At 52.8% G+C, this 22,356-nt stretch overlaps 2 protein-coding genes across 52 annotated transcripts; both read left to right on the forward strand.

The window, feature by feature from the left end:
• The first annotated feature begins 812 nt into the window (after positions 1–812).
• Positions 813–6,646, forward strand: CXXC1 (CXXC finger protein 1). 2 transcript variants are annotated; one of them, XM_046672222.1, is made up of 15 exons: positions 813–1,124; positions 1,953–2,071; positions 2,172–2,272; positions 2,580–2,815; positions 2,907–3,101; positions 3,508–3,534; positions 3,612–3,857; positions 3,999–4,106; positions 4,278–4,462; positions 4,789–4,996; positions 5,076–5,186; positions 5,319–5,368; positions 5,518–5,614; positions 5,973–6,125; positions 6,207–6,646. In XM_046672222.1, exons 1-15 carry the CDS (start codon positions 1,122–1,124, stop codon positions 6,351–6,353), a joined length of 1,986 nt encoding a protein of 661 aa, XP_046528178.1. In that variant the 5' UTR covers positions 813–1,121; the 3' UTR covers positions 6,354–6,646. The 2 variants fall into 2 exon arrangements, with proteins under 2 accessions (XP_046528178.1, XP_046528179.1); XM_046672223.1 differs by lacking the exon at positions 813–1,124 and having other exon boundaries at positions 1,953–2,272; positions 2,580–2,654.
• Positions 6,647–7,707: 1,061 nt separating this feature from the next.
• Positions 7,708–21,922, forward strand: MBD1 (methyl-CpG binding domain protein 1). 50 transcript variants are annotated; one of them, XR_006890043.1, is made up of 18 exons: positions 7,708–7,865; positions 9,247–9,381; positions 12,361–12,475; positions 12,572–12,738; positions 12,826–12,908; positions 13,062–13,102; positions 13,484–13,630; positions 13,725–13,853; positions 14,019–14,093; positions 14,211–14,330; positions 14,414–14,482; positions 15,058–15,225; positions 15,584–15,871; positions 16,010–16,102; positions 16,434–16,565; positions 16,652–16,734; positions 19,882–20,176; positions 21,651–21,723. XR_006890043.1 is itself a non-coding variant. In XM_046671110.1 (18 exons), exons 2-18 carry the CDS (start codon positions 9,272–9,274, stop codon positions 21,665–21,667), a joined length of 2,043 nt encoding a protein of 680 aa, XP_046527066.1. In that variant the 5' UTR covers positions 7,709–7,865; positions 9,247–9,271; the 3' UTR covers positions 21,668–21,723. The 50 variants fall into 50 exon arrangements, 28 of the variants coding, with proteins under 28 accessions (XP_046527080.1, XP_046527066.1, XP_046527076.1 ...); XR_006890044.1 differs by having other exon boundaries at positions 16,652–16,713; XR_006890040.1 differs by having other exon boundaries at positions 7,709–7,865; positions 15,965–16,102.
• The last annotated feature ends 434 nt before the right edge of the window (positions 21,923–22,356 follow it).

Here is a 22,356-nt window from a genome sequence, read left to right on the forward strand (position 1 = left end):
GGGAGACGTCTAGCTCTCTGACTTATACAGACTTTTTTTTATTGCACATAATTTACATTAAAAAAAAATTAAAACTAACTTTATCGGAGAGAATATTTGAATTTGTGTGAAAGAAGAGAACCAAAGTGGACAGCAATAGGAAACAGGCAAATCTACACTCGGGGGCGGCGGGGGTGGGTGGTCAGGGCAGGGCTTGGTGAAGCCAATTGTCCCTGATTTCAGAATTTACTTTATTCTGGCCACTTCTCACCAGAGGAGGTAAGGCCAACATCGTGTCTGGCCTTCCTTCGTCTCTCGGGACTAATTCTGAGGGATGAGAGCGCTCTTGCAAAGGTCCACAGGCTGAACCGTGCCAGGCCCGGTTTAGGTGCTGCAAGGAGTAAGAGCGGGAAAGAGTGGTGGGAGGTGACGTCGGAGACCTAACAGCGGGGCTGGCTTCTTTTGCAGCGCAAGGCACACAGTCTGCCGGCGTCCCATGAACACAAGTGGAAGGGAAAAGTGATTGAATAGAGGAACGAACACAGCTTGAGGGAGGTAGTGTTTCAGGAGCGGCCGCTTTCCCTGTTAACTTTTCTGCAGTACAAGTTGCCGGCGTACGGCATCGACCGCCAAGATGGCGGCGCCCTGGCGGAAACCGCGATCAGGACGCTGCCATGTGTTGCCTGTAACCGTACGGACTCGGCCATCTTACGGAATCAATTCCAAGATGGCGGCGTCTATGTGGAAGTCGCGCGGTAGGCGCGGCCATATTGCCTGTAACGTCGAGGCCGTACAAGAAGATACTGTACGGACCTGACCGACAAGGTGGCGGTGCCCACGGAAAAGTAGCGATAGAGGCGCGGCCATATTTCTGCAATGTATAGACTCGGACGCCATACAGTGTCAGTAGTCAAGATGGCGGCTCCTGAGAGACAGAAGGAGCTCTAGGCGGGCGACCTGCTTGTTTGTCGCGAAGCCGACGCACCGGGCCTGCGCAGTCGGAGTACGGTGCCCGGGAGGCACCACCAGAGGCGGAAGTAGCTGTGGGCGCCTTTGCAACCGCCACGGACGCTGCCGAGTAGTCTGTGCGGGTTCGCGGGTCTTTGGCGGGGGTCGCGAGGGGGTGTGCCCGGAGCTGAGAGATGGTGAGCACGGGTCCGGGGAGGGGTCCGGCGGTAGAGGTCAGTGGGATTGGTCATGGCGGGGTCCGTCGGCAGACGCCTGGGGGTCTGTGGTGAACCGTAACGGGAGTCTGTGGGCAGAACGGTGCGGGCCTGTGGTGAACCGTAACAGGGGTCTGTGGGCGGCACGATGGGGGTCTGGGGGTCTGGGTTTTTTTCTGATGTGTGAGTTCTGTGGGAGTCTCAGAGTTCTGTAATGAGCCATATGGGGGTCCGTAATGGAAGTTTAGTGCGAATCCCTGATGGTAGTTCCGGGGGTGTCCAGAGGGGGGCTTCTTTGGGCAGAGTGACGAGGGGTTTGCCATGAGCCGTAGTGGGCAGTCTGTCGTGAGCCGTGGTGAGTCTGTATCAAGGGATCTGTAGGGAACCGTAATGGGGACAGGGGTGTCAGTGGAGTTGTTAACGAGGGATCTGTGGGGACCCTGATGGGAAGTCTGCGGAGTAAATCACAGTGTCTGTGAGAACCTGTGGTGGGGTGTGTGAGGAGCCGTGATGGGGGCGGTGTGGGGTGAGCGGTAGAGTGTTTAGTGAGCCGTTATGAGTGTGAAGATAGTGGGATGGGCTGTCAGTGGGGTAAGCGATGGGAGGTCTGGGGCAGAAGGATGGGGTTTATTAGCAGAGCAATGGTGTGTCAGGGCTGTGGGGACCGTCAGGGGGAGGTTTACGAGGAGCCTGTAGGAAATTTGTCGGTAGAGTGTTGGGGTCTGTGGCTAGCCATGGCAGAACCTAATGGAGGAATGAGGCGCTATGATGGGGGTTCTCTAAGGAGCCATAATGGGGGGACTCCCACAGGAGGGGGATGGTTCAGACCCAGAGCCTCCAGACGCTGGGGAGGACAGCAAGTCGGAGAATGGGGAGAATGCGCCCATCTACTGTATCTGCCGCAAACCGGACATCAACTGCTTCATGATGTGAGCCGGGGAGAGGTGGGCGGGGCTGACACCTGGCAAGGTTGGGCAAGGCCATAGGTCTGGCCCCTCACATCTCCACCACTCACCCCATCCTCTGCAGCGGGTGTGACAACTGCAATGAGTGGTTCCATGGGGACTGCATCCGGATCACTGAGAAGATGGCCAAGGCCATCCGGGAGTGGTACTGTCGGGAGTGCCGAGGTGAGGGGGATGGAAAGGACAGGCAGTGAGGTGGGACTTCGAGGGAGGAGGAGGAGCCATAGTGGGAGGTCGGGTCATGGGGAGTACTGATATATGTCTGTGGGCAGAGTAATTGTCGGTCTGTGGTGAGCTAGAATGGAGGCTCCATCATGAGCCATAATAGAGGGTCACACCAGGAGGGGCACTTCTGCCCTGGAGTAGGGGGACACAACAGGTGGGTGGGAGAGACAAGAAAGAAAGAGTTCTAGGACCATCCAGATCCCCCAGTGCCAACCCACCCTGGCCCCACCATCTGCCCCCTCTGCAGAGAAAGACCCCAAGCTGGAGATCCGCTATCGGCACAAGAAGTCACGGGATCGGGACAGCAATGAGCGAGACGGCAGTGAGCCCCGGGATGAGGGTGGAGGGCGCAAGAGGCCTGCCCCGGATCCGGATCTGCAGCGCCGGGCGGGGTCAGGGACAGGGGTTGGGGCCATGCTTGCTCGGGGCTCTGCTTCGCCCCACAAATCCTCTCCACAGCCCTTGGTGGCCACACCCAGCCAGGTGAGTGGCTGTGGTGGCTGGGATAGCTCAGGTGATCCCATCTCAGGTCCTACTTGAGTTCTTGATTTCTGTTCTGGGTCCCTCCCACCAGCATCACCAGCAGCAGCAGCAGCAGCAGCAGCAGCAGCAAATCAAACGGTCAGCCCGCATGTGTGGCGAGTGCGAGGCCTGCCGGCGCACTGAGGACTGTGGCCACTGCGACTTCTGCCGGGACATGAAGAAGTTTGGGGGCCCCAACAAGATCCGGCAGAAGTGCCGGCTGCGTCAGTGCCAGCTACGGGCCCGGGTGAGCCTGGGTGGAGTTGGGCAGGGTCAGGTGTTGGGGGGCAGTGTGTCCAAGAAGAGCTAAAATGGGTGGGCCAGGTGGGGTGGGGTCTAATTACATACAGACAGGTGGGAAGGAGCCTGGCCTGTCCAGATGAATTGGGGCATGCCCAGGTGTGCTGAGCCAGCAGGGGAGCCCACCAAACCCAGGTGGGCAAAGTAGGACCAGATGTTTCTAGGTGGTCAGGCATGTCAGGGCAGGTGGCAGAGGCCTTAGCATGTCCTGGTGATGAGAGGAGAAGGGGCAGGTGTGTCTGGAAAGGCACGGCAGGGCTAGTTGGTGGGGCCAAGCACCTGTGGGAGGGGCTAGGGCAGGGCCACCTTCCATCTATCTGGGGCTGACCTGGGCCTTCCTCCTGCCGGCACAGGAATCGTACAAGTACTTCCCTTCCTCGGTGAGTCCAGCCTCCCAGGGCAGGGCAGGGCATGCGGGCAGGGCAGTCAGGGCCAGTCCTGAGATTCTGCCCTGCAGCTCTCGCCAGTGACGCCCTCAGAGTCCCTGCCAAGGCCTCGTCGGCCACTGCCCACGCAGCAGCAGCCACAGTCATCACAGAAGCTAGGGCGCATCCGTGAGGACGAGGGGGCAGTAGCATCAGCAGCAGTCAAGGAGCCACCTGAGGCCACGGCCACGCCTGAGCCACTCTCTGATGAAGACCTACCACTGGACCCTGACCTGTACCAGGACTTCTGTGCGGGGGCCTTTGATGACCACGGCCTGGTGAGCAGAGGTTACAGAAATAGAGAGTATCCATAAGGCAGAGAGAGGAGGCCGAGAATATGGAAGGCCGATTTGTGAACTGAGTAGGTGGTGGGGGAGTCAAGAGAGGGGCAGATGGGCCAGTGTATGCCTCATTTGTAGCCCTGGATGAGCGACACAGAAGAGTCCCCATTCCTGGATCCTGCGCTGCGGAAGAGGGCAGTGAAAGTGAAGCATGTGAAGCGCCGGGAGAAGAAGTCTGAGAAGAAGGTGATGGAGACGCTGAAATGGATGTGGGAAGGCAGAGGGCAGGGTGGGGAGGGAGAGGCAAAGGCCAGGGGCCGCATGGGGTAAGAACCAGAAAGGGATGGAATGCAGGGGGAGACAGGGGTCTGGGGCTGCCTTCAACTCCATCCTGACCTGACCTGCCTCGTCCCATAGAAGGAGGAGAGATACAAGCGGCATCGGCAGAAGCAGAAGCACAAGGACAAGTGGAAACACCCGGAGCGCGCTGATGCCAAGGACCCTGCATCGCTACCGCAGTGCCTGGGGCCTGGCTGTGTGCGCCCTGCCCAGCCCGGCTCCAAGTATTGTTCAGACGACTGTGGCATGAAGCTGGCAGCCAAGTGAGTCATTCCTGGGGGGTTTAAGGGAGTCAGGCAGTACTGGGTAGGGCATGACCAGAGCCTTCTGTATGTCTACCAGTCACCTGTCCACCATTTAGTTAACCAGGCACCCACCTGTCCCTCCTCCCACTCACTTATCCATCTGTCTCTTCACTCTTCTATATACCATTCAGTCACTGTTGTGCCCATCCATCTACCATTCAGTCACCTGTTTACTTATCCTTTCACCATTTAGTCACCCATTCATTCTGCCATCCTTGCATCATCCCACTTACTCATCTTGTTGCTTGCCACCTGCCCGCACCCAACCAACTGCCTCCCTGCAGCCGCATCTACGAGATCCTCCCCCAGCGCATCCAGCAGTGGCAGCAGAGCCCCTGCATTGCTGAGGAGCATGGCAAGAAGCTGCTCGAACGCATTCGCCGTGAGCAGCAGAGCGCCCGAACCCGCCTTCAGGAAATGGAGCGCCGATTCCATGAGCTTGAGGCCATCATTCTGCGTGCCAAGCAGCAGGCAGTGCGTGAGGACGAGGAGGTGAGCAAGTATGGGCATGGTAGTTCAGGGCCCAGTACCTGGTCCTGCCTGGCCTCATTGTTGCTTCCACCTCATGCAGAGCAATGAGGGTGACAGTGATGACACGGACCTGCAGATCTTCTGCGTCTCCTGTGGACACCCCATCAACCCACGTGTTGCCTTGCGTCACATGGAGCGCTGCTACGCCAAGGTCGGGGTGTCAGCCTGAGGGCTGTGGGAACCTCAGTGGGCCCATGGGGGTCAGATGTGTTTTCTGGGTGTTGTTTTGGGAGGGCATGCAGCGCACATCCACAGTTCCCTCCACTTGTGCTCATCCCTCCAGTATGAGAGCCAGACGTCCTTTGGGTCCATGTACCCCACGCGCATTGAGGGGTGAGTGTGGGCGCCACGCGGAGTCAGAGGAGGGAGGTTAAGGCTGGGATCAGAAGTGGAATGGTGAGGCAGCATATGGGTGTGGGCAAGGATAGGTGGCCCCCCTTCTTCTCTCCCTCCACTACCCTCTCTCTACTCCAAACCCCCAGGGCTACACGACTCTTCTGTGATGTCTACAATCCTCAGAGCAAGACATACTGTAAGCGGCTCCAGGTCCTGTGCCCCGAGCACTCACGGGACCCCAAAGTAAGGTTTTCCCTCAACTCTCCCGCATTCTGTCCCTCCTCCCCTTCTCTTGCCCCACATTTAGCTCTTCCTTCCTCACCTCCCCTCCTTCTTTGCCTTTTTCCTACATGACCATTTCCATAACCCCCCTTTCCCTGCCTCATCACTCTTCATCCCTCTCCTTTTTCCTGTGTCATCACCTCCTAGGCCTCCCCTTTCCCTGCCTCTTTATCCTCTAGCCCTTCCCTTTTCTACTCCTCTCCACCCTCCCCTGAACTCTCCATTCCTTCCCTCCTCCCTCCCTGACCACTCCCCCATTCCTGTCCTCCTTCCTGGCTTACCACCTCACATTCATCCCCATCCCCGGCTTTCCCTGCAGGTGCCAGCCGATGAGGTATGCGGGTGCCCCCTTGTACGTGACGTCTTTGAGCTCACAGGTGACTTCTGCCGCCTGCCCAAGCGCCAGTGCAACCGCCATTACTGCTGGGAGAAGTTGCGGCGTGCTGAAGTGGACCTGGAGCGGGTGCGCGTGGTAGGTTTTGATGCTGGATGTGGCCAGGGTCAGGCAGGGCTTCTGGAACCCCTTCTCATGGCTCCTCTGCTCTCCTGGCAGTGGTACAAGCTGGACGAGTTGTTTGAACAGGAGCGCAATGTACGCACAGCCATGACGAACCGGGCAGGACTGCTGGCCCTGATGCTGCACCAAACGATCCAGCATGACCCGCTCACTACAGACCTGCGCTCCAGTGCCGACCGCTGAGCCTCACTGGCCCAGATGTCCTCACACCCTGCATTCCAGGCAGGAGTGCCTGAATTCCCCATTTGACTGTTCTGCCATTCATCTGTTTCTCCAATGGTCCCTGAGTTTCTCCCTGTGCCCATCCACCATTTGCCCATCTGCCCTTTCCAGAGGGTCTCAGAATTTCCTCCCGTTTTTGTTTATTCTCTGTCTCTCCGTTCTCTCTGCCTGGGTGAGACTGTGGAGTCTGCTCACCCTTGCCTCCCCCATCCTCTGGTTTTGTTAATAAAATTTTGAAGAAGCAAGAAAGATTACTGATGGTCTCCACAGTTTATTCAGTTGTAACTACATTCCCAAACCCCTAAGGTAGATGGGCCATGGCACACCTGTACTCAGGAGGGCTGCAGCATATGTGCAGGGCTGCAGGTGTACAGTTGGCACCCACTCTGTGCTCTGCAGGCTGCCCCTTGGGCTGTGGGATATGACCTGCTGAGAGAGAGCCTAGTGACCTACATTCTCTGCCTCTCATTTTGAGACAGTGGGTGCACAGCACTCAGTGTGTGGCTGATTTACCACTCCTGTGTCAGCGTTAATATTCTCCAGACCAGAGGTGTACTCAATGACGGACACGAGGCCCCCTCTTTCCCTACAAACCCCTTTTCGGAAATGTATACAGCAGGAGCCCACCCCGCCCTCTCGTCGGGTCCAGTCGGCCCCACAGCGCGGCCTTTCCGGGATGAACCCGCCCTCGTCGGTTGCGCGGACCTGGCCTTCTGTTTACCTGCGGCGCGGCATCGCCGCCTCCCGGGTTCCCACGGAGGAGCGGGGCCAGCGCGCGGCGGGACTCGTCTCCGCGCTCCTGCGACTGTGCAGCGGGGAGGAGAGCGGGACACAATAGGCCTGGGGGGATGTTCCGAAGGACTGGAAAGCACAGGCTCGACCCAGGCAGGTGGGAGAGGAGGGCTCCGACACAGTCCCAGCCTTCGGAGCCGCCCCAACCTTCGGAGCCCCTCCCTCCCGGTTACTCCTTGCGGAGGTGGTCTAGGAAACCTGGAGCGCAGAGCCAACCCCAACCCTCCACGCCCCCTTAGGGCGGGACTGGAGAGCGCAGGCGCAAACGAGGAGGGCGGGGTGGGGAGAAAGCGCTGGTTGGCGACGCGAAGAGCGCAGGTGCTCCGATAGGGGCGCAGGGAGCAGTTGGACGTCAGCGCGGAAGCGTAGCAGGTCCTTGGCAAGGGGCGCGCGCCGCTCTAGGACTCAGTACGCAGGCGCGGGGGTCCTCCCTACTAAGGGCAAGTGCCAGCGGGGCATTAGCGCGCAGGCGTGTCGCCGGGGGCGGAGCCCAAGAGGCAGGCAGTGTATTTCCGGTTCCGGGAGCAACGAACGGCCGCGGCGGCGACAGCTAGCGCTTGAGAGGAAGAGGCTGCAGAGGAGGAAGAAGAAGAGCAGGGCAAGGCGGGAGTTACAGGCGGGACCGTTGTCATGGGTCTGCGGACCTAGAGCGGCGGGAGCTACTGGCCCAGTGCCGAACTGGTGAGACAGTCGTGGGGGTGGAAGTGGAGAGCGCTCAGGCGGAGGATAGGGAAGAATTGAGGCTCAGAACGCTGACGGAGAGGAATGAAGGGCCCTCAGGCCGATGAGTGGGAGGAATGGCGGCGTCGGAATATTGAAGGGGAGGAATGGGGAGATTTAGGCGGGGTACAGGGAGGAATGGGGCTCAGAACGCTGACAGTTGGAAGTGTCGGGATCCTAGATGAGGACGGAGAGGAATGGGGGAGGATTCAAACGCTGAGGGGACACATCGGGGCCTTTCAGGTAAAAGAGAGAGAAGTGGGAGTTCAGAGCGCCGAGGGGGAGAAATGAGGCGCCCTCATGCAGATGAAGGAGAGAAAGGGGGGCGTGGGATGCTGAAGAAGGAGGAAAGAGGGACGTATATGGAAGACGAGGACAGATAAGTCAGAACGCTGACAGTTAGGAATGGCATGATCCCGGGACAGGAACGGGGAGGGAGTTCAGAATGCTGAGAGGAGAAATCAGGGTCTCTCAGGCAGATGAGAGGAATGCAGGGTGAGGACGCTGAAGGGAAGGAGTGAGGGAAGTGTTCAGCTGCAGAGAAGAGGAATAGGGAGGTTTGGGGGCTGAGATTGGGGAGTAATGTGGCTCAGAACAGTGACAGAAAGGGAAACTAAGTGGGGGAGGCTTTTAGACTGAGGGACAGAAGGAATGAGGGACTGTTCAGGTCAAGGATACGGAGAAGTTATGGGCTCTCTGGCAGAGGACACAGAGGAACTCAAGGCAGTGACACTGAGGTAGCAGGATAAGAGGACATCAGACAGGGAAGGAATGGGAGGGTTAAAAGACTGAAAGAGAGAAACTGGGGACTCCTGGGTCAAGGAAGGGAGTGAATAGGAGGTCAGAACACTGAGGCAGGGTACTAGGATCTCGGTCTGGGGACAAGCGGAATGAGGGCCTCTTGAGCTGAGGATGGGGAGTATGGAGGTTTTGGGGTGACAAAGGGGAGGAATGGGGCCAGAAGGTCAAAGACAGAGTGTCTCCTGGGCCAAGGATAGGGAGAAATGCGGGGGAAGGATGAAAGTTTCCTAGGTTGGCAGTGGGGAAAAATGATGGGCTCTCAGGCTGAGGATGGAGAATAGGGCGTCAGGACGCTGTGAGGAATGAGAACCCCTGAGTTGAGGATGGGACTACTGTGTCAAGAAGTGGGAGGAGTGACAAGCTCCTGGGCCCAGGACAGGGGAGAATGGGGGTTTTCTGTTGCTTATATTGGCCAGTTGCCTGTGGCAGGTCCCGGGTCTTGCACAAGCATTAATAGATATCAGTGGGTTTGGGTGGCCTGGGGCACAGCATTTCTTCTCCTAGAGCCTCAGTTTCTCCCATTGACCCCTCCACATTGCAGGCTGCTGCTGCTTCCTGTGGCCCCAATGGCTGAGGACTGGCTGGACTGCCCAGCCCTGGGCCCTGGCTGGAAGCGCCGTGAGGTCTTTCGCAAGTCAGGTGCCACCTGCGGACGCTCAGACACCTATTACCAGAGGTACTGGGTGGGTTGTGGACAGAGTCAGGGGTAGGGCTGAGCTTTGTTATGCATGGTGAAATCAAGGGGTGTGGTTCAATTTATGGGTGGGGTTAAAATTATGTATATACAATCACTCTTCGTTATTTGCAAATTCCATATTTGCAAATTCGTCTACTCATTAAAATTTATTTGTACCCCAAAATCAGTACTCACTGTGCTTTCATGGTCAGTCATAGATGTGCACAGAGCAGCAAAAAAAATTTGTCGCCTGACGCATGCATTCCCAGCTGTGGTTGAACGAGGCCTTCTTATTTCAGTTCTTGTACCATAAATTGTTCTTTTTGCGGTCTATACTAAGTGCCATGTTTTTCACTTTTTTGTACTCTTTATTGGTGATTTTGCTGTTTACGGTGGCTGTTTACGGTTTATGGTGTTTAAGTGTAGTTCTGAAGGGCTGTCTAGGTTCTAAGTGCGAAACGTTTGTGATGTGCTGTAAGGAGAAAAATACACGTAAAATATGCTTCATTCACGTGTGAGTTGCAGCGCTGTTGGCTGGGAGTTCAATGTTAATGAATCAAAAACACTGTATATCTAGAAAAAGAAGAGGAAATATGCCAATTTGTACATGAGGCTGCTCCAGAAAGTGCTGAAGTGACATCTATAGTATGTGGTGAAGCTAAGGAAAAGGTAAAAAGTGTCCAGATTTTTGTGGATCCACGAGATGACCAATAAAATAAAGTATGGTGGATGGTGTTGTGAGGCTGAAAGCCAAGGACATTGATAGTTGTGTTATCCAGGGTTAGGAAAATGTTACACCTATCTCAGGTAGTGCTTGCTGGTTTACACATTTCAAAAGGTGATACATTGTGAAAAATGTTAAATTTGCATGCAAGACAGGTTCTGCAGATGAAGATTCTGTGGAAGAATTTTTTAAAATAGCTGTTATTTTTTATTTCACAAAAGGGTTATGTTGAAGAGTAGGTTTGCAATGCTGATAAGACTGGCTTCTTTTACAAGGTGTCAACGCAAATAATCAATATTCATTCTATAATAATGTAAAAAGAGAGTTTTATTCAAGACAAAACGGAGGATTATAGCCCGGGAATCATAGCCTTCGCATGTGAAGAAAGTGCTCCAGAGAAGAGCGATTTTCAGCACAGTTATATACCATTTCAAAACAAAGATACATGCATGAAGCATGACAGGGGCACATTCCTTCAATGGTTCAAGGAGATGTTTGTTACAGATTAGCACATACACAGCAGGTCAACATGACTGGTGTCATGGGAAGGGAGACTTATCTTCAAAGAGTACTGACGTCATAAGAAGGGAGGCATTTATTCATTATCTTCAAAGAGTACATTCTTTAGGGTAATAATTAAAGCAGATGTACAATGTACATTTCACAGGCTGTAAGTCGGGCTTCTCTGGTTCAAATAAAATTCAGGCCCACTCAAGTCTAAACCAGAATGGCTTCCCCATATACTTGGATATATAAAATTTCTCATATCAAAGGACGTTGGCAAAGGAGCCTGTATAACACAGATAGCCTCCAAAGCTCCTGGCTTTAAGTCATCCAGAGGCCATGCAGTTAATTATTTGTAAGATGGATATATTAAGTAAGGTGTCTTTAAACAGAAACATACATAAAACAAGGTTACGTATTGATCGATTGACAAAAATGTTGTGACCAGAGGCTTGCAGGAACCTAACCTGTAGTTCCGCTAGGAGGACTTGTTCTGTATTCACTAATTTAGCATTCAAGGTGACTTTATAGAACATAAACATAACATACTGTGAATAATGAGAATTGACTATAAATACTAAACATACATGTTTATAAACAATTTACATTTAAGGATTTAAGGTGTTTCAGGATATGTTAGTGATATTAAGATTTTTACACTCTTTTTGAACTTTTTTTGTATCTAAGTTGCTGTTTTCCTGGAGGAATATAGTAAAATTATAAATATAGTTTCATTTGTTTATATTGTTGTACATTTATTTTTGTATTTAGAAGTTGGAAAAAACGTTCAAAGTTTATAAGTGCAATTATCAAGAACTATAAAGGATCAGAGATTCTATCCTGATTAGAGCAAGGTAACAGGTGGATATGTCACAGTCTTGTGGATGTTGGTAGGAGATATGAGACTCCTAGGTCAGAGATGGAAGACAGTTTATTACTCACAGCAATAGCAATATCCAGAATATCATTTTTGTGCCAGATCCCCTAACACCGGTTCCCAGACAATAACATAAAGAGGGCTAATAGCACCTACTCATGCCCTGGATTGTGTTGTAGGAAAGGAACCCTGAGCTTAGGGACTCTCATTTTTTTATAATGTTAGGACAGCAAGGATGCCTTCCCTTTGCTCTGGAAGGAGACCCTATCTCTTATCTTCCAAGGCTATACAAACATCCTTGAAAAGATAGTTCATAACAAAGGGCAGTCAGTGCTTCTCTTGCAAGACATGCAGAAATGCAAGAGACCTGTGGAGTATCATTTCCCAAAACTGGTTCTTTATACTTTATTTTGTATGTAGTTGCATTTACTTATTTACAAATATACTTATTTGTGTATATACGTTTATTTATATGTATATTTTTAAATATTTGTTTCTTATGTAAGTTTCCTTGTATATTTAGTATGTGATCCTAGTACATTTACATGCTATTTAATCTATTTGTGTTCCTATTTGTGTTTATTTTCATCTCTGTAGAATACTACTAGTAGCATATGTTATAAATATTTTATATTCATTTGCATTTATATTATTTATTAATGTTTGTATACACACTGGTGTTTATAAACCTTGTATGTTACTGCTATTCAAGGTTATTTGTGGTAAGGCCTGGTCAGGGCTTCCAGGCCTATCTCAGGCTGCCTCCTGTATCCCACCAGCCCTGCAGGCCTCTTTACCAGCCCAGTGGGAGGGTTATGTGGGTGGAGTGGCAATAGCTCCACCTGGGGATCTACTCATCCTGGCCCACCCCCAGCCCCACAGGAGACAGGATCCGAAGCAAAGTAGAGCTGACCCGATACCTAGGCCCTGCGTGTGACCTGACCCTCTTCGACTTCAAACAAGGCGTCCTGTGCTATCCAGCCCCCAAGGTACTACACAGTTTGGGGTATCCAGGCTGGAGTTGTTGAGCCACCTACTGCTCACCCACTGACCTACATTCTTCCTGCCCTTGCTCTCATCTCTAGGCCCATTCCTTGGCTGCCCCCAGCAGGAAGCAGAAGAAGCCTTCAAGGCCAGCCAAGGCTCAGAAACGTCTGGTTGGACCTCAGAGGAATGAGGTCAGGAAGGAGGCCCCAGGGGATGAGACCAAGGCTGACACTGATACAGCCCCATCTTCGCTCCCTGCACCTGGGTGAGTGTTGGCCTAAAGTGAGCCAAGTGGGTGAGGGTTGTGGTTGGGGGTGCACTCAGGGCCCCACATCCATGTTTCCCCTCCCAGGTGCTGTGAGAATTGTGGAATCAGTTTCTCAGGGGATGGTATCCGAAGGCAGCGGCTCAAGACATTGTGCAAGGACTGCCGAGGTGAGTGCCCCTAGGGAACTGGGAGATAGGAGTTAGAGCAAACCTGGTGTCAGGCTTGAGGTTGAATGGTGGTTATCAAGGTAGAGGCAGTGGATGAGGTCAGATATCTGATGCTCCCTTTCCACTTCTCTGTTTCCCTCTCCCTCCCTGCAGCGCAGAGAATTGCCTTCAACCGGGAGCAGAGGATGTTTAAGGTAAGTATGACCTGCCTCCCCCTCACAAGTGTACTGTGGGAGCAGGATGTTATGGAGGTTGGTGGAGGGTTTGAAGGAATGGTGACGGATCCACAGGGTGTCAAAGTCATTTTGTAGGGAGCTGCCATGGTCAGCAGATAGTAATGGGAATTACCGGGGTGTCAGTAGACACAGTGATGAGGTTAACAGGGAACCAGTAGAAATTGTGATGTCCTCAATGATGGTGGCTAATCAGTAATTATCAGATACAGTGATGAGGCAAATAGGGGACTAGTAGATATGGTGATGAGGGCTAATGTGAGGTCAGCAGACACATGAGGGGCAGTGCTCCTACAGCCACTCTGTCTGGGCCTGTGACCTTGCCCCACCCATTCCTGGCAGCGAGTGGGCTGCGGGGAGTGTGCAGCCTGTCGGGTAACGGAGGACTGCGGGGCCTGCTCCACCTGCCTTCTGCAGCTGCCCCAAGACGTGGCCTCAGGGCTATTCTGCAAGTGTGAGCGGAGACGGTGCCTCAGAATTGTGGAAAGGGTGAGTCGGGCAGGTGGGGTGTGCCCAAGGCTCACCCCAGCCCCTGGCCCTCAAAGCCCTGGCTCTATGCATCACACCTCCGGCCCCCCCACAGAGCCGAGGGTGTGGAGTGTGCCGGGGCTGTCAAACCCGAGAGGACTGTGGCCGCTGCCGAGTCTGCCTTCGCCCTCCCCGCCCTGGTCTCAGGCGCCAGTGGAGGTGCGTCCAGCGGCGCTGCCTACGGGTGAGTCAGGCTGGAGGGGCCAGGGCTGGGGCAGAGCTCATTTTACTATTAAAGTTGCTGCTGCTGCTGCTTCCTCCCAACCTGGTCTTGCCCACCTCATGTCTTCCTTTCTTTCCCACCCCACGCTCACCTCCCTGGCCCCATCTACCTGTCCCTGTCTGCCAGCACCTTGCCCACCGCCTCCGTCGCCACCATCAGCGATGTCAACGACGCCCTCCCCTAGCTGTGGCTCCCCCTGCTGTGAGTGCTCCACCCCCACACTCTGCCTACCTGTCCAATGCATGCTTTCCGCACGGGGCGGGGTCCTGTTTCTACCTGGTGCCACAAGCGTAAACTACCCTTTTGGCTTTCTCCCAGGGTAAACATGGCCGCCGCAGGGGAGGCTGCGACTCCAAGATGGCTGCCCAGCGGCGGCGCCCTCGAACCCAGCCGCTGCCTCCACCTCCCCCATCTCAGCCTCCAGAATCCCCAGAGCTGGTGAGGCCCTAGTGGGCAGAGGGAAGGCACAACCCTAACTTCACCCAGTACCTGCCCTGACCCCACCCCATTTGCCTCTGCAGCACCCCAGAGCCCTGGCCCCCTCGCCACCTGCTGAGTTCATCTATTACTGTGTAGACGAGGACGAGCTAGTGAGTGGCCCCACCCTACCTGGATAAGCCTAGACTTTCCCAGGACACTTGGTTAATTCTAAAGAAGCAGATCTTGCAATGGGCCTAATAGGGGAACAGCAAGGCACAGTAATGGGTACTAGTATGGGATGAGCAGACAATGGGCGAGCAACTAATGTAGGATCACCAGGTGCAGTGATAGTACCTAATGTCAGATGAACCAACACTCTAGTGGGGTGAATAGAGAGAAAACTGTTCACAGACATAGTAGGCACAGTGATGGGAGCTAAGAGAGAGTCAGCAAAATCCTGCTGGAGGTGACCGTCAAAGACATTATCTTGGTAGCTAGTGGGGGACTAGCAGATACAGTGATGGATAACTTTGTTAGAGCAGTCACAATCCTAATGGTATCAAGGGCCATCTGGTACAGTGTTAGTGCCTGACACTGGACTAGCAGACACTGAGGTGTGACGAGTGAGGAGTCAGATTAAGACTGTTGTGCAACCAACGCCCTCTGATGCGGCTAGTGGAGGAGCAACAGGAACAGCACTGTAATAGTCCTAGTGACAGTACCCCCTGTTCTTCCTGTCCCCCAGCAGCCTTACACGAATCGCCGACAGAACCGCAAGTGTGGGGCCTGTGCAGCCTGCCTTCGGCGGATGGACTGTGGCCACTGCGACTTCTGCTGTGACAAGCCCAAATTTGGGGGCAGCAACCAGAAGCGCCAGAAGTGTCGTTGGCGCCAATGCCTGCAGTTTGCCATGGTGTGTGGGGCAGGAAGGGTCAAGTAGGCAGGATAAGTTGGGTGAGGGCCCCCAGTACCTGGGCGTGGTGGGCAGGCCTGGTACGTGGGTTGACCAGGTCAGATGGGTCCTGCAAGTTCAGAGGGGTAGGCAAGCAATGTATTTGGCCAAGGATTAGCAGACTGTGCTAGGGTAAATGAGGAATCTGGGCGGCACTGGCATTGCTAATAGGAGATTAGCAGGCTCAGTGATGAGGGGCTCATATGTAAGCAGATTCTGTGCTGGGACTGTTGGGGCATTAACAGGCTTGTTGATCAGGGTGGGTTAGTGTGTTCAGTCATTGCACCACATGACTGTAACACTCCATCTTTCCTCCCAGAAGCGGCTGCTGCCAAGTGTCCGGGCAGGGTCCGAGGATGGAGCAGGGTCGCCCCCACCTTACACTCGTCGAAAGAGGCCTGGCTCTACTCGACGGCCCCGTCCGAAGCCCCCTTCAGCCACACCCACAGCCCGACCAGACCGTGCCCAGGTTCCAATGAAGCAGGAAGCAGGCAGTGGCTTTGTACTGCCCCCACCTGGCACCGACCTTGTGTTCTTACGGGAGGGTGCAAGCAGTCCCGTGCAGGTGCCTGGCCCTGCCCCAGCTTCCACAGAAGCCCTGTTGCAGGTGAGGGCCCTACCTTATCCTGCCCTTCCCAACCCCACCCAGCCTCGTGTCAGGAAGCTGGGACCAAGTCTGCTGCAATCCTCCTTCATACAGGAGGCCCAGTGCCCCGGCCTGAGTTGGGTTGTGGCCTTACCCCAGGTGAAGCAAGAGAAGGCGGATGCCCAAGAAGACTGGACACCGGGCACAGCCATCCTGACTTCTCCTGTATTGCTGCCTGGCTGCCCCAGCAAGGTGGGGGTCAGTGATGGGTGGTCATGACAGTGGTTCTTTGAGCAGAGCAGTAGGTGTGCTGATTGCAACCTCTTCACAGAATTACCCTGCCTGTCTGACAGATGCCCTATCTTCCCCAGGCAACTAGCTTTGCTTGCTTTGCTGCTCAGCTAATAGAAAAATGGATATCTGTGAGGAACGAGAAAAGTTTGTAGGCAGAGAGCTGGTTTTTCTGTGCCTGAAGTGTGACAGCAGTGGGATTTGTCAGCACAGTGCCAGACTGGCTGATAGAGACTCTTTCCTCAGGCCCACCCTGTCCTTCTGACTGCTGCCCGTTTCCCACCTCTCCCAGGCAGTAGACCCAGGCCTGCCACCTGTGAAGCAAGAGCCACCTGACCCTGAGGAGGACAAGGGGAAGGAGAGCAAAGATGACTCCACCTCTGACTCGGCCCCAGAGGAGGCAGGAGGGGCTGGCACACCTGTGGTCAGTGCTGGGGGACACCTCACCCTGCCCTGACCCTGCTTTAGCCCCACCAGCCATGTTGACCGATGATATTAATTCTTTCCCAGATCACGGAGATTTTCAGCCTGGGTGGAACCCGCCTCCGGGACACAGCAGTCTGGTTGCCAAGGTGTGCCCCGCACAGTGAGAGGTGGGGATGGGGTGGGTGCCGGTCAGATGTGGGCCCTGAGTTTTGAAAGTACAGCCAGCAATTTGGCATAGTGCAGTGGGAAGTAAAGTCCCCACACCACTGCACTGCACTGATTGTGAGTAGTGAGGGGGTATGTGCAGGACCCTAGAGATTCCTCCTGAGGTCCAGGTCAGGGCTCTCCTTGAGGATGTGGTTGGGCAGAAGACTTGGTGCCCTGTGGTGAGATTTGAAAGAAAAACAAAGATAGGGAAAGTCTGGTCCTCATCTCCCTAAGTAAATCCAGCAGGGGTCAGACTTAGTATATAAATTTTTATTCAGAGAATCATCATTTGGGGTCTTGAAGGCCTTTGGAGTCTCTAAGAGATGACCAGGTGGGCTGGGCAGTGGTAGATGGGCAGGAGATCTGAGTCCTGAGATGTGGGTCTGTGATCTGGATCCACACGTGACTATGGGCTAGTCCTGCACCTCCCTGGAGTATCCTCTGTGGAGAGGTTAGGCTGTGTTTCTTGAGCCTTTCCTGAGCCTGTTGAGGTTATTAACAGTTTCAGCTGCTGCACAGAACTGTCCCTGCAGGCCTGGCAATAGGACAAAGGCTAGGTGCCTATAAGGACTAGGATGATGGGAGGAAGACGGGGAATGCTCCTTCCTGCAGAATGTTGACAGGCCCCGCACAAAGCTACAGGTACAGGCAACATAAACTATTGGCCTAAGCACATGGATTCCTTTGTTCCTGCACATAGTTTCTGCAAGCCAGAAACTCCTCTGTCTGCACGTGGGCAGTTACAGAGGTACTGACTGAGTCTCTGCTGGGTACCCTGCAGTGTGGGAGATACAGTGGTGAATACAATGACCCTAGAAGGCTTATCCTTCAGGACACACAGGATTCCTGCCTTCAGGGAGCTTATACTCTAACTGGGGAAACAATTTCCCTACGCATGAAATCATTACATATGAACAGAGGAGGTAATGATGTGCTACATTGTTTATAATGGAAGATTTGAGAAGAGAGAAGAGAGAGAAGGGATAATTAAGGGGAAATAGATGGTGGACACAGAATAGCAGGCAACGGTTTTGTGATGCTCCATTTGGCGCATAGTGAACTTCATTCAACATACAGACCTGCTCCCTCTTCTCTAGGTCCAAGGACCTTAAAAAACCTGGAGCTAGAAAGCAGTAGACTGGAGGCTTCTGCAGACTGTAGGATTCAAGGTGATATTTACAGACCGACTTTGTGAGAGACAACACTGATCTACTCAGAGGCTGGACCATAGATCGGGGGGCTTTTTGTAGGAGTCAGTAGGAACTGGACAAACCTACCGCCGAACCAGAGGAGCAGGCCTGTTCAGTACTTTGAGCTTATAGAGGAAGTAGGCAGAAACGGAAGAGAGAGCAGACAGTTGGTGCATCTGCTCCAACTGGTGCAAATCCCAGGAGCCTGAGTGTGAGAGGAAGTATGGATATTAAGGATGGGGGAGCTGGGGTGGAGGAGGGGATGTAAGTAAAGCCACTACAAAACAGCCTAAACGAGCCACCTTCAAAAATGATTTGAAATGGCTTCTGGGTGAGACCTGGCAGTGTCTCTAAACATTTTCTCAGGGAGACGGCAATTGAAGATGTAATGTTAATAAATGAGGACAGGAACTGCTATTTGGTGAGTTCCTCCTATGGACCTAATGTATTTAATCCTGAAAACAGTCTTTTTAGGAAGACATTGGTTTTGCCTATTTTTGCAGATGGGAAAACTCAGATTCAAAGAAATTAAATAACTTGTCCAGTGTCAAACAGCTAGTACTGATAGAGCCTAGAATCAAACCCAGGTTGTAAAAGCCATGTTCTTCAATCCACTAAACTGTAAATTGTAATCCTATGTTCAATAACATGTAATAATAATATAGTAACAAGTTTCCAGTGACCTTGAGAACAAGGTGGATTACTCTAAGCACTTTTGTGGGGGGGGGGGGGGGGGGGAAGAATACCCATGAGCTATCATATGCCGTCAGTCCTCCTCTTTTTGCTGAGGAGGGTTGGCCCTGAGCTAGCATCTGTGCCCATCTTCCTCTACTTTATATGTGGGATGCCTGCTACAGCATGGCTTGACAAACGGTGTGCAGGTCCACGCCTGGGATCTGAACTGGCGAACCCCACATTGCCGAAGCAGAGTATGCGAACTTAACCGCTACACCACCAGACTGACCCCTAGGCAATTTTAGCAAATCCCTTACACTGCTGCCTCTAGTGAGGTTTAGGGAGTGCCATTGCTGTATGGATGGGGTCACCTTGTCAGAGCATTCGTGCATCCAGAGACTGGGTTCTTCCCATGCCTTGTGTGCTGTGTAGGATTCCTCAAACCCTAAAGGGCATCCTTCCTCACTGGCTGCTGTCCATCTTGTTTGTTGCCTTCACTACCCCTCTTCAGCCGAAACAGCCTTCAGAAGTAAAGCTGCCAGTCTGGCTCATCTTTGCTGTGACAACGTGCATCCCCTGCCCCTTGATAACCTTTGTGCTTGGTTTCTTCTCTCAGCCCTTCTACTGGGAGTCTGAGTCCCGCTTCAAGTCTTGCCTAAGGGCCAGTCTTGGCTCAGCCCCTGCCTCCCTTTCCAATTTTTCATAGAGTGCCAAAAAGATTAGACTTGTGATTCTTAGCCAGCTTTACAGGGCCAGGACTGAGTGCTTGCCTCCTTCAGTTTTGTAGCCTGTGTGCCTCCTAGTCCTGCAGCTTTAGATAATTCAGATGTAGATTAGCCATTTCCCTGCTGTAACTCATGATATAGCCCTCTGCACCTTCCTTTGCCTCACTCCACCTACTTCAGCCAGAGTCAGCTCTGGATAATTTTCTGATATTGTTTTGCTCCCCTCAGGATCCAACCACCCAACCCTAGTATTCTGGTAATTCTGAAAGTGATATCCTAAGTGAAATCTATTTGATTGGCATTCTGACTCATGAGATAAGAGTCTGGTTACCATGTTTATCAGGGTTCAGTCAGAAAAGCAGCACCACTAATAGAAAGATTTTATATATATATATATACACACACACACACATATATAAGGGATTTATTATAGGGATTTGACCGTAGGCAATTGTGGGAGCTGGTTAAACAGGCTCAGTAAGGCTGTTATCTTTGCATCTAATGCTGGAGCTTGAAGTCTGCAGGGCAGGCATTCGGGAAGGGAAGATGGATATAAAGTGTGGGAGACTGAGGACACATTGGCGCTCACGAGCAGGAGCTGGAACCCACGAGGATGGCCTGGAACCCATGTCAGTCTCTCACCACCTCCAGTTTCGATGATTTGGGTGTCCTGCAGAAGAAGCTGGTGCCCTTCATCACAGAGTTAAATATGCATCTGACCCAGGAATTAGAGAAGCTGAAGGAAGATTCCGGGGAAGGTGGAGCAGCTGCAGGCCTGGCTGCAGGCCTGCCTGCTGCCCCACACCAACGAGGTGAGCCAGCAGATACATGACAACATGTGTGAACTGCAACAGTGCCTGGTGCCCCTGCACCAACCTTCCAAGTGTAAAAACAATATGCTGCTGCTTCACTTCTGCCCTCCAGTTATCACGCAAATGTCTCTGGTGGCCCATCCTAACTGGAAGCATACGGGGCAGGGAGTTCTGGGAGACGTAGCCTAGTCAAGGTGATACATTACAAAGCCACCCTGCCATGAATCAGCTCCCAAGGGTCTCACTACTCACCTGAGGATAACTTGATAAAGCTACGTTGCTGAAAATGCAAAGCTGAAGACCATGGATTTCATGGTGACCCCAGCAAGTACAGAAATTCTGTCAAGCCCACCCAGAAAAAAACTTGCTGGTCTCGGCTATTTTTGTGTGGTTCATTCAAGTATTGAGAACCTGGCCCATGGTAGGCACTGTACTTAATACTGGGATACAGGAATGAGAAAGATATAGCCCATACGATTTTATTAAATGCATCAATATGTATTACAAATGGTGAATGGAGTTCCAACTTTATCATGGAATTTAATGGTGAAAATATAGAATTCAGGAAACTATCAGGAGGACAGCCTTTGCGTGAACCTTGTTGGGGCACAATAGGAATTGGAAGTAATGTGGTTTCTATCCCTAAGCTGTTGTATTTTTAAATTATTTTTAAATGATTTTTATTGTCCCATTTGCTGATTCATATACTTAGTGTTTCTTTTGGGAGTGTCTTGATGGTGGTAACAGTGTTGACTGCCTCTGAGAAAGTGGGATAGTGGGTAGCAAGATCAAGGTCAGGTTCTGTCCAAGGACCTTGGGCGAATCTCTTCTCTAGGCCACCGAAGGGATTTGGCTAAAGGCCAGGGCTTACCGCACCGGGGTGCCGGGCCGGCCCCTCCGACCTCCGAATAGGCTCGCCAGGGGGCGCCGGGGCCGCGGTCCTCCCACTGGGGTCTGGAGACAGCTGTCCCCCAGCCCTGGCCTGGGCGGCCCTGGGGCGTGGCCTCTGCTCGCCGTTTCCCTGGGCCATCCCAGAGGGAAGCCGACTCCCCTTCAAATAGTGGTAAAGCCGGCAAAACCCAATCGGAGTTAAATTATCGGGTTCTCCCAGGGTGAGGGCGCGGCGCGACGAGCTCGGGACCAACGCTAGGACGTTCGAGGGCAGCCGGGTGTGGCCTAGGGTCGGCTTCCACCGCGCCGAAAACTTCGACGGGACTCTCCAGGCTGTACGACCTCGGGGGGTGCCCGACCGGCGTCCCTGAATCTCGGCGGCTTCGCCCAAACCCCGCGTCTGGCGTAGGGCGTTTTCATTGTCTCCCATCTTCCCCAAGGGTGTGGTGTGAGGGGTGGTGCTTTCCAGAACAGCCGTCAGGCCAGGCCCCCGTGGGACCCAAAGATCAAGGAACTGGCCCTCAAGACTCCGTCCATGGAACCGAGCTGACCGTCTAATTTCTGTCTTTTTTGTTTGTTTCAGGCTACGTAAACTCTTAGCAGTAAATGAAAATGAGTATTTTACCGAACTGCAATTGAAAGAAGAAGCATTATAGGAGAAAAAAGACAAAATGATAATTATTAAAAGATTATTGAAAGAGAAGAGAGACATTATTTTGTGGCTGAAAAGCTGAACCAGCAATTCAGGAAGTGGAATCCAAATCTAGAAACGTACCACATACAAAATCTGAAGTGGGTGGATCACAAATGATTAAGGAATGCTAATTTACAGTAAATTGCGGCCTTAAGATGGTATACACAGTAGTTGTACTTCGGTTATTACTACATGTCAGTGACGGACTGGTACTGGTTTTTTTCTGTGCTCTAGTGTTCTATGCTTGCCCCCACTTGAGAAGCAGAGTACCAAAGTGTCATTCACAATTGGCTTTTAGGTATTAACTACCACCTTGCTCTTAACTGGGAGTACAGCTGTGGTCTCCACCTGTGCTGAGGGCCTGTTCCCCTGCCTGGGATCTGGATTCTCAGGGCCTGATTACCTACACTTCTCATCCATGTCCTCACCCTGGTCCACTGTGACCCTTGGCTCAGACTCTTGGTCTTTATTTTACCCAGCCAGGTTGTGTCAGTGCCCTACTGGACCATCTGATCAGCCACCCATCCCAGGGTACCCTGAGTCTAAGCCCTGGTTTGTGTCCAGTGCAGTAGGAAGATTAATAACAGTTGTCTCA

The sequence above is a fragment of the Equus quagga genome, chromosome 9, assembly GCF_021613505.1.
Source record: "Equus quagga isolate Etosha38 chromosome 9, UCLA_HA_Equagga_1.0, whole genome shotgun sequence".
NCBI lineage: Eukaryota > Metazoa > Chordata > Mammalia > Perissodactyla > Equidae > Equus > Equus quagga.